The 12,011-nt window shown below is 36.3% G+C and overlaps 1 protein-coding gene across 1 annotated transcript in view; it reads left to right on the top strand.

The window, feature by feature from the left end:
- LOC144199670 (uncharacterized) overlaps positions 1–12,011 on the top strand; it is a 107,289-nt gene that overhangs the window by 75,315 nt on the left and 19,963 nt on the right. Inside the window, exon 5 of the mRNA XM_077721481.1 lies at positions 4,213–4,268. Within this exon, the coding sequence (XP_077577607.1) occupies positions 4,213–4,268 (56 nt within the window). The remainder of the gene's footprint in view (positions 1–4,212; positions 4,269–12,011) is intronic.

The raw sequence follows: 12,011 nt of genomic DNA, 5'->3' as shown, positions 1-12,011 counted from the left end.
ATTTTCTGAGGCTCCACATGTACAACTCTTTTATTTTCATTTGTATTCTTTTAATAGGATTACAAAGAACACTTATTTTTTATTTCTCTTACAAATAAATTGAAAATACTGTAAATTTTTAATACAAACAGTTCATATATATTGCATTACAACAGCTTTGGGGCTGTGTGTATATATATATATATATATATATATATATATATATATATATATATATATATATATATATATATATATATATATATATATATATATATATATATATATATATATATATATATATATATATATATATATATATATATATATATATATATATATATATATATATATATATATATATATATATATATATATATATATATATATATATATATATATATATATATATATATATATATATATATATATATATATATATATATATATATATATATATATATATATATATATATATATATATATATATATATATATATATATATATATATATATATATATATATATATATATATATATATATATATATATATATATATATATATATATATATATATATATATATATATATATATATATATATGTATGTGTATGTATGTGTGTGTGTGTGTGTGTGTGTGTATTCATATATATATATATATATTTTTTTTTTTTGTGTGTGTATATATACACTCATATATGTATTCATATATGTATAAATATGTATATATATTTTCAAAACTCAGACATCAGAGCTGTGAGGCCAACATGCTAAGTGCACTTGTCCATCACCCATCCATAATCCAACTAAACTTTTTTTTTAATGTATAGTCAAATTAAATCTGCCTTTAGTATGCCTTTCTTTGGTTTGTATGTATCTATGTTGTTACCAGTCCATCTGTTGTCCTTAATCAGAGGAAGAGCAGATGAGGTCCATCACCTGGAGACAAGCTCAGGGAGGTCCAATTAAACACACACGCATACCCCCCACATCTAAATCACCTGTCAGCCGACCGAAATAACATTTGCAACATATTTCATCATTAGAGGTTATATTAACACGGATATACCGTGTCCAAGCATACAGACATATGTTATAGTAGAGTACATATGAATATGTACACAGTCATGACATTATGAACCAGCTTTCACACTTTAATAGGCTCCAACACACACAAACACACACAGTCAAATCTTTTATTTTATGTTTTTTAGGTACCCTACCATTAAAAAAAAATCTTAGTTAGACAGAAATATTTCAAATGTTTTTCCCATATTAATGGTTGCTATTTGATTACTTAAATAATCCAAACTTTTCCAAATGTTTCATAATTAGAAAATAGGTATACTATATTGCAATTTTCTATTGTAATATATAGTGGAATTTTGTTAATGAGTTTGATTAGAAGAGCAAAAAGTCAAAATATTTCTCTAAAGTATCCATCACAATGTATAGTCTAACAATTATGATTTTTTTTCAAAGTATTCAAATAAGTGCCAAGTTGTTTGTACATTCTAAAATATTGTGTCACTTTACTGGTATTTTATTATGTTTGAATTTCAATTCGAGCACATGTGGTTGAATCATTTGGAATTTTCAAGAATGTTTTATTTATCCTGAGAAAAGCTAGGAGAGACAGGAGATAAATAGTTTATGCTGGGTTATATTAATGATTAGAAAGATGAGAGATGAGAGGAAGATTTTCTCAGCTCTCTTTGGATGTTGTCCATGATGGATGCTTGCACAAGTCTTGTACGCTGTGAAGCTGCTGTTCAGCTGCTCTTTTGTTTGTGTGCGTGCATATAGGTACGTGTGTGTGTGTGGCAGTGTGTATCTTTGTAGCTGAGGGTTTGAATGTAGCGTATGTTGCATATGACAGCACAGCAGCTGTTGCAGGCCAGCTTGAACTTGGACATCCCAACAACCCATTGTTTTTATTATCTTGGACAGCGTCACGCAAATCCAAACATGCATTGACACAACACAAAGCAAATCACGGCTTATGAATGCCATTTGATTGTTCATACAATTAATAATTCAAGTGTTATTTCAACTCTGGGATTGATTGTTCAATTTCTCCGATATTTGTTTTCTCTGGCACAACTCAATGCTTGTTGTTGATGTTGTTCCCCATGGGTGTTTGCGTGCGGGTGTATGAAGGGGGGGTGTCTGTGTTATTTTTGTTTTGTCTTTGGTAGTGGTGAGATTCGCTGTGTTTTGTGCAAAAAGCTACTCGGTTTTGCAGTAATGCTAAATATTGCTGAACAGCTCTTCTTATCAGGCACAATAACAACACAAAAAGACAGATGCACACACACACACACATAGACATAGAAAAATGCTGGTCTAGGGGAGAATTGTGGCCTGTTTCTTTGCAGTTTTGATGACTCGAGCTGTGCTGGTGAACCAAAATGTAGCGTACGTTAGCACAGCAAAGTGATGATGGTCTTATAAAAGGCCTTGAAATGAAATATTTGATTGTGCACCTGCTGTGGCATCAAGGTGAGCATTTTAACAGGCAAATTGTAATTGGAAAAAAAATACCATTAGATTTCAGATTCAACACAATAGTTATGATTTAGTGTTGTAGTAAATATTGCACGTTCATTTACTTAGTTTATGTGCATTGTTTGCAAATTTCAAAAGCACTATAAAAGATGCCAAATTAAGCGGCAATCAATTATTTACCTGCTTTTATAGGTGCAGACCTTGACCAAATCCAGCCCTATGACTCGGAATGAATTCTTCCCGCCTGAGCGGCTTTCAAACAAATGAATATGTTCATTTTCCACATGGTGGAAGTTGTAATCGCTGTCACTCTCTGACCCAGTGGATACGCTGCATTATTCACTGTGTGATGATGAATTAAAAGATTTATTGGTCATTTAAGAGCGGATCTGCTGCGGATATAAGTACAGACTCTAAACGTATATGTTTTGTAGTAAATCATTTGTGGGGGAATTTGTGAGCTCCCTTTCCATGACCTGGAATCATTATTAAAGTATAAAAATATAATTTGTTTTTGGATATTTAAAAAAAAATATATTTTTTTAAATGCAGCATGACCAGTCCAATTGGATTCCAACACAAATAAATTAGAATGAGCAAAAAATACACTTCATAGTGTTCATTCCCTGACAGTCACCAGGTGCATTGACACCCAATAAATCATCCGTCCACAGGGGTCTTCATTAGTCTAAAGTCGAGTTGGCTAGCTAACACAGTTTTGCAATCATAGTAAATGTATGGATGTGAAATACTCCTAGGTCATGCATACAAAATATTCATCCATCCCATTGTCCATTATTGCGATGGTCCTCATTTGGGTGGTGATTGGAACCTATTCAACTGGATAAAAAGGTGCACCTCGCACCACAATAAAAAACTTAAGACCATTTTGTATCATCAATCAACCTTACATGTATGTTTTTTGGAATGGGGGAGGCTGGAAGACCAAGAGTGAATTCATAGCAAGTGTGTTTAGATGTAGAAAAATCCACGGACGTCAAGTGCTTCATGACAACGTCTTGGGACTGTTTTTAACATGGATAATGTTGTGAACCAAGTAGTCTGTCTTCTGTCTGATTAGGACATTAAATGTTTCGAAAAATGACTTGGAAATTGTGGAAATCTGGTGCAGAATTAAATGTGACGTTACTTATGCCTCAATTAGGATTGAACTGAACCATAGCAAGCTAAACTGAACTGCAGACCTCTGGGGAAATAAATAGCTGAGAGACTAAGACATTTAACTGTTATGTATTTTGTAACTACCTCAATATCTTTTCCACTATGCTTCTTAGACTTGAAGAAAGTGCCTGGTTGATTTGGCAAAGCACTGAAGTGTCTTTGTGTATTTCCTTAAACTCTCAGTGACCCGCAACGAGGGGGCTATTCTTCTTCCTCTCGCCATCTTGGGGTAATTGTTTGAATCAGGGCAGATTGCATTTAGTCAGACAGCTGAGTGGTGAGCTGGCAGGGTAATAAATGGCCTGATAACCAGCACCACGCGGATCCCCCGCAACACGAAAATAAGAACGGGAAAAAAAATCATTACCTGGTCCGGACAGGCCTATCCTGCCACGTCACCTGCGATAAAGGGGGACATATTTCGGGGGAAACACAGAATGGGGTGGGCTAGGAGAAAAATGAAGGAAAGGGAAAAAAAGAGTGATGGAGTAAGTAAGGGACTTGTGGAAACATTCCAGGTGACATTTTTATTTGTCTTCTAGATTGATCCATTTATTTGGTCTTTGTGGAGGACAGCGCAGAAATGAAGCAGAAAGAGGTGAGTTAACCGTTATAATGGGATTTTGGCAGAAAAATTAGGAGATTTTACAAATGCACTGAGGAGGTCCCTATTAAATATTAGGATTATTGTTACTTTTATTTTGATTTAAATGTATTTACTCTGAGCCCTTTTTAGACTCATAAAGCAAAAAGATTAATGTACAGTATAATTAGTATAGTTTAGAAAAACAAAACAAGAATCAGCATATAATTCCAGTGTTTTATTGTGATGTCACAATTTTCAATTTTCTTGTTGAAAATTCTTATATATTTTTCGATCAAATATACTGTATTTTTTATGATCCCTCAAAACCATTGTTTTAACCACATAAAATAGTTAATATTTAAAAGAAAACAACTTACCCATGTTTTCATTCATTCATTTACTGTATGTATATATATTTTTTTTAAGTATATCTAAAATAAGAACAACTTGCAACATTGCTGAATATTCCGCAATACACATCTCACACATTTTATAATTAATACTATTACTTCTCTGGTATACTCTTTATTAGAAACGTATCATTTACAATGTATTTTATATGCCAATTATTTTTTGGATCATTTATTGTAAGTTCATTATTGTAAATGCATTACTTCTAGCCTTGTAGTTTGTATCTTTTTTTTCACTGTGGCCTTTGTATTATTTATTGGAAAAAATTGGAGGCTGCGCTGCACAGATTACAAATAGGTCAAAAAGTAAGAAAATAGCAGTCTACGTTCACCTCTGAGGATATCCATTACTATCTAAGATTTCATTCTTTGATTCCAACCATTGGCTTTTTTTCATCTTGTACACTATCGCAATCTGCTTTATATCTCTCTCTCATACAATAGAAGCACACAGACACACACGTTTGTTTTTTCATCACTTCAGAGGACATGCCACTTATTTATATTCCTTTCCAAGAGCTTAACTCTTCTATACACCCTACAGCTTTAAGGCTTCATCATAAAATTAAATAACTTGCGTTAGATATGAGTTTTTGTCTCCAAAAGTGGGACAAGCTGCAACAATGCAAACAATCCGAACTGATTTACGTACTCACAAAATCTGTTAAAACGCAAACAACACAAACACACACACCCAGAACGTATGCATCCCAGAGGCAATTTTGTGCCAGCCACCGTGTTCCATCAGCAAGACCAATCATAACTATTCCAATACACCAGTATGGAAGCATGGAAGTGTCCCCATGTTTTGTCAATACAGCTAAATCAGCTTTATTAACCCCCAGAGGACAAAAAGCTTCTAAACACACTTTTATCATGAAGTGTTGACATGAACCCCCAATGAACCTGTTACTTGATCCTATTTATTTTTTTATGTTTATCGAACACGCTTTTGAAATAAAGCGGTAAGCTGTTTCAGTTTCATCGTTTTTATGTTGTGTCTGATGCGCACAAAACTGAAGTCGTAAGAGTTGGATCACTTGAGCCTCCTGAGGCATTACATGCTTCCTCTGTTTTATTTATCTATCTACAAGGGGAAAATGAGGCACACTCATGGAAATGATCAACTGCAGTATATCCTTTATAATATAAAACATGGTAGAGCAACAACAGCTTAGGTCTTGTGTTCTCAAATTCGTATGGCCCATGAATTTTTGACGTGGTCTTGTTTGTGGAATTTTAAGGCAATGGTATAAGTGGCAATGGCCAAGTCTGGTCCTCAAGAGCCCCCATCCATCTCCCTCCTCTACCACACCTGAATCAAATGATCAATTAATCAGCAAGTTGTCCAGAGGCTTGATAACAATCCAGATTATTTGATTCAGGTGTGTTGGTGGAGGGAGATATGGAAAACAAACCAGATAGGGGCTCTCGAGGACCGGACATGGCCCCCCTGGTATTGTAGATTGATGGAGTGAGGGCAACACCCTGAAATGTTTTATCCAGAGAGGCTTTTTTTTTACTAAGAAACATTTATTTTGACTTGTTTGAAAAATGTTCATGTCTATCTCACCCGTGGAGGGAAACTCCAGTTTCTCACGGCTTCAGAATTTGTCTTTGCTCAAACAGCATAGCCCTTTTTGAGACTTCTTTTTGCTCTAATGACTCTAGCCATTCAACATATCTGGGCCACTGACCAATGAAAAACATACTGTGAATACAGAGCAATGCTGACAGTACTTTGCTATTTGACTTAAGCAACAGGTAATATGGATAGTCAACAGGAAAAGGAAGTGAGACAAGCGCACATTTGAGGAAAGTGCAGCAATTTTATCACTTTTCTCGAATGAGACTTAAATAGATGTGATTGATTGTGTCTGGCACACTACAGTTGCATGAACGAGGTGTACTATGAAGTTGAGTGGGGGTTTCTAATTGAGGGTTACAACCAGCGAGGTAGGTCTCAAGGGCTTTTGCTTGTGTTTGTTGTGTGAAAATGTTGCCGTATGTTCTACTTGGCCGTGACCTTTTACAGATGTCGGGATGGGGAGCTTCACGACACATGGGAATATCTCTGTTGCAAGTAAATCATCTTTAGGTTCGAGCCACCAAAAATGGCATGCTAACCTATGCAAAGGTCACTCTCTCTGTTTCATTTTGAAGACACAAGTAAAGATGTTTGTTTTCCAAAATGCCTTTCACATAGAAATGATAAAACCAAAGATCACAAATTGTTACATATTATTACAGTCTGAGTGGCCCATGTTGCACGCGGCAATCCCAGAACCTGGTGAACTAATGACTACGATTTTGTCATCTTTCAAAATAGCTTTCCATTTTTTTTGTGTGACTTCCATAGTTTGGTGCTCCGCCCCTGCCAATATTCTTTGGGACTGTATATGTCCATGCGCTTTCTGTTGACTTGAAAAATGATTCCTGCAATCAAAAAAACACCTACTGTATCAGTGATATGAAAGAGATAATTTTAACAGAAAAAATCGATGCATATCCTACAAGTCTTTGATAGATAGCGATATCCTGAAGGTTCTTAGTGAATTATTCAACTAAAAAGAATCATTGTTTACCTCAACAAGAGCCGATTGCATCTCCCCTTGCTTTAGTGTTCTTGTGTATCTGTGATTTCAATAGCTTTGATAAATAGATGAGAGGAATGACAAGGAAAAATAAAACACTTTCAAGCAACTGTGATCATAATTGGAGTCATACGGCACATTCTATAACTTGTGCACATAAAATGTGTTAATTACATTTTTATGGCGACCTAAACAAAAGTGTTTCTTCATCTCAGTGGTGTGGGAATGAGTTTATTTTCCTCAAACGTTAAAACAACAGTAGGCAGGACACATTTTGATGTGAGCCAGGGAGAAAATAAAGTGATGTTTTCACCCTGGAGAAATATTCCTTTTGAGTATTTGACATGGCAAATAAACTTGATAAAAACCGACACTTCACTTATGTAATAATCCGTTGAAGATAGTGAAGTGAATGTCACATTTGAAATTCACTTTCTATTAACGTTGGATTGTTTCAAATCACTCCCTACAAAGTCATTTGTGAATCATCTAACATTTTGTTTACATTTCTTCTTTTCTTCTTGTTTTATGCAAGTGTTCTATTTCAAAATAGAGCTAATTATAACATTACCATATGATCATCCATATGGTTCATTTTAATTGCTTCTCATCTGTCATTCCACACTGATAACAAGCTGTTTTTAGGCCTTTTTGGTCTCCACAGTCCACTGTGCATGCTCAAACCTCAATGAATGGAACAGACACAATTAAACAAATAAAAATATTACCTGGACTTATTCCATCGTCACACTCTTGTTCTCGCTCTTATCGTGTTTGCCAACTTGTTCCCAGCCTCCTTTCAATTGTGTTTTATGACTTATTTGCCTAAGATTCTGCAGTCGATTTGCCAACAGAAGACAATATTTTTATCATATTTATGCCAGGAACCTGTAGAGATTAATTGTTGCTTCGTAACTAACTTTAAGAGTGTGTGGCACGATGTAATGGTTTAGGATTAGATAAATTACATTTTATTATGATGTTACTTGGATATAGATGCCTATAGTAAGCCATTCATTTAAGGGGTAGTTTGTATTGTTTAGGCATCATTCCAGAATTGGAAGACATTTCAAACCTTCAAATAGTAAAATCAGTCAGCATGATAAATACCATGAAATTTCTGTGTAAATAACCTTGTAAGGAAAAAAAGTTAGGTTTGATTTAATTAGTTATTCTATTTCATATGATACTATTTTGCATGGAGGCAGAATAAAGCACATTTTTTTCTTTACTTAATTACATAAATAGGTTTTGAGGGTTAGTTCCTTGTGGAATAATCCATGTACATCTTATATGAACAAATTGCATACATGTTTGCTTTTATTATTCACTTTATGTATAAGTGGCTGTGTATCTTAATTCAAGCGCACACACTGATCGACATCAGGCCAAACACTTCCCATTCGCCACATTTACGGATATTATTCATCGCCCCGGGCTCTCCTCTTGACATCGAATCACGCAAGAATTAGACTCCAGTGCTTTACTCATTAACCCAACTGTACTGTTCATTTTTGTACTTTTCATAATATTTTAGAGAAAAAAAACAGAAACAGAGAGCAGGTTCATTATACAATTTCCACCACATAGTGTGATAGAACAAGGGAAAGGATTTAGCATTTGGGAGACCAGGGAGATCTTTCATTCTGTACTTTTGGTCAGCAGTAAGAGCTAAATTAACAGCTGGCTTGTACTCCGGAGAAAAAAAGATAACATTAGCCCGGATTTGCAATCCTGCAACACTGTCATGGTGATTATGATACATATCTTAATATGGGCGCGTCAGCCTCACAGGTCTGAGATCGGGGGTTTAATCCCAGGTGGGTTTCCTACAAGTACTTTGGTTTCCTCCCACATCGAAAAAAACATGCCGGGTAGGCGGGTTGAACACTAAATTTCTACTAGGTTTGACCAAGAGCGTGAGTGGTTGTATTTCTTGTGCCCTGTGATTGGCACATGGTTGGGTGGATTAGGCTGCACCAACCCTTCCAACTCTTGAGGATATGCAATATAAAAAATGAATGAAAGGATTTTAAATATCAAACAAATCGTTCATTTTCAAAAAAATACCATTGATCTTTATACTAAGCTTAGCCTTTAATAGTTTCATACCTAATAGGTGACAAATATGCCGGAGGTGAATGCTTATTTCTGAAGAATTGTGTCGTCCTCCAAATGTGGAATAACACATGCCACATAGTCAGTTTACTAGAAGTACATTTTCCGATCAATATTTGTTATGACGCCCTCACAAAAGCTGTGTGAGCTGTCGAATGAGCAATTTATTATTAGATGCTTGTCATAAAAGTTCGATTGTATATGTACAGTATGTGAAGCTTGAGACTACACTAAAGTGACGAGCAATTTCCAGGGTTATGTGAATGAATATTGATGTATAAAGTACTACAAACACGTGTTTGTAATTGCAAAAGCATGATCCCGCTCAAGTCTCTTTGCTTACAGTCTAAGTTTGTCTCCTCGTGCCGCCCTTCCCCGCTCACTGTGCGCGCACCTCGGTCGCTTCCCATCTGTCGCTCCCCAGAAGACGGATGGCTGTGTGTCCGTCACCACTAGTATCACACAATGAGAATGCATCGTCTGCTGTCGCCCATAATAAATGCTTCTATCTGTGCGACTCTTCCCACTCATAATAGATGGCCCGCATCTCCACAGCTTCTGTTTATGAGATTATCGCAGCCCTCCGTCATCCCCTAACCCCCCTCGACAGGAGATGGAGAAATTACTTTATCGCTGGGGGGCCTGAAAGTTATCATTTGTTGGGAAATTTGAGGAGTAGAAGCTTTGTGAATTGACTGCCACTTGTGTGGTTATGTGAGTGTACAGGGAGAGGTTAAATTGTGGGCTGATTGCTCCGTTATGCTCTTTGAATGGCTGATGTGTTATTGAGAGAGGCCACCTGAAGGAAGGAGAACAAGATAAGCATCAAACACTTCTACTTCGTCCTGGTTCCGCATCGCCATTCATCATCTTTTATCTGCTTCTGATTTATGTGAGCATGTACAAGTCAAGTCATTACATGGACCTTTGTTTCACATTGTGGGATTTTACTCCAGACCATTTGGTTCTTGCCAGATCTTCATTATCCTTGCCAAAGTCAAGCTAGTGGTATATAAATAATTTTTTTTCAATCCACTGATGCCCTCCCTTTTGCATTAGTGAATTAACTGTTGTCATCAGCACAGTGGTCTCCAAATTAGTCTTTAAACAACTTGTGTTTTGGGAGTAAGTTGTAAGGACAGGGAGAAACTATAAAATCCATGCAAAGAGGTGCTGTCTTCAAATAAGCCAAATAACTACATGTAATGTGAACCATAACATTAGAAAAATTATCGTATCACAAAATTATAGTGTATAGAAACGTGGGAGGAAAGAATAATTGTGCGTGCTTATGTTATAGGACAATTGGCCCAGTGTGAACGGTGTTCTGGACATAGGCTTGATGGTTTCAATAACACTCTTTACAATTCATAAATCCAAATCAAATATAGCCTACTGATTCGATGACGATTCGGGACAAAAATAATAATAATAAGACAATCCGTGTTCTATGAATAACGAATACCATTAGAGGTGCCTACAAAATTAAACTTTAGACTTAAGATGGCCTACGATAGGGAAAATTTTTTAGGGAAAAATAAATACAAAAATGTGTAATATCACTATAGCAGCCTTCCCCTCGGTCACCTCAAACTTGCCGGTCATGACAATCAAACCCGAGACAACAAGTGAAGGTGTTGAAAGCTGCTCTTGTTTAATATCAGAAGAGGTTGTCATGTGATAAATGAAGGTCTGACCCAATGCAATGAACCATATGCAATCACCGCTCACCAGAGGACAGCCTTGCCAGTCATTGGGGTGTGCGTGCGCCGATGACATTTATTAGTGCAGCTCACCGAGGGTGTCTGTTGACATTTGACCCCAGGCATGACCACCTGACCTTAGCCTGACCCCACTGTCTGGCTCCGGCAGCGGAGCAGAGGGTCTCCTTGGCTCGGACCAATGACTGATGGCCCTCCTCTGCTCGCTTGGCTGAAAGCCTCGACTTGATCGCTCCAAACAGGATGAGACGACACGAGAGGTAGCTCATGAATGTGAAGGTAAACATTTGTTTCAGCACATTTACAGGTTTGTGCGAGCTACAAATACTTCACAAATATTACCAAGCATAGGATATTTGATATGATAGTATGAATGCTTTGTCAGATACATAATGATACAACACACGGTTCTGGTTAAAGAGCAGAAGGCCAGAAACTGACTGACCATGCGTTTAATATCGTGCAGATTTTGTACAAAAAAAACGATGACCAATATCTCATACTTGTCCAGCGTTCTGCCCAATGGCTCTAATTGGCCCACAACCTGAACACGGCTTAAATTGGCTGTTGGCCTCGGCTGTATGAGCAGAAGGGACACTTGGCTCTAGGCCATGCCGCCTGCTCTGCTGCACTTGTCTATTAATGTCAACCACTGTGGAGGTTTGCAGCACATTCACACAGAACATCCATCGTTGGGACATATTACTTGTGCGATATTTATGATTTAATGTCAATTAGGTAAGTAGCATGATAAAATTATTGTGTTCAATTTCAATGATCTCAATTAAAGAAACTTTAAGACGTAAAACCACCTAATGGAATGAAAAACGAAAATAAGATAAGCAGAGAAAAAAGTTGTCTACTTTTCAAATAGTAGAGAAATAGTAGATGCTGTAAAACAACAAAAACAAA

The sequence above is a fragment of the Stigmatopora nigra genome, chromosome 7 (genome assembly GCF_051989575.1).
Source record: "Stigmatopora nigra isolate UIUO_SnigA chromosome 7, RoL_Snig_1.1, whole genome shotgun sequence".
NCBI classification, from domain to species: domain Eukaryota; kingdom Metazoa; phylum Chordata; class Actinopteri; order Syngnathiformes; family Syngnathidae; genus Stigmatopora; species Stigmatopora nigra.
This window is presented reverse-complemented; position numbering and strand designations above follow the sequence as displayed.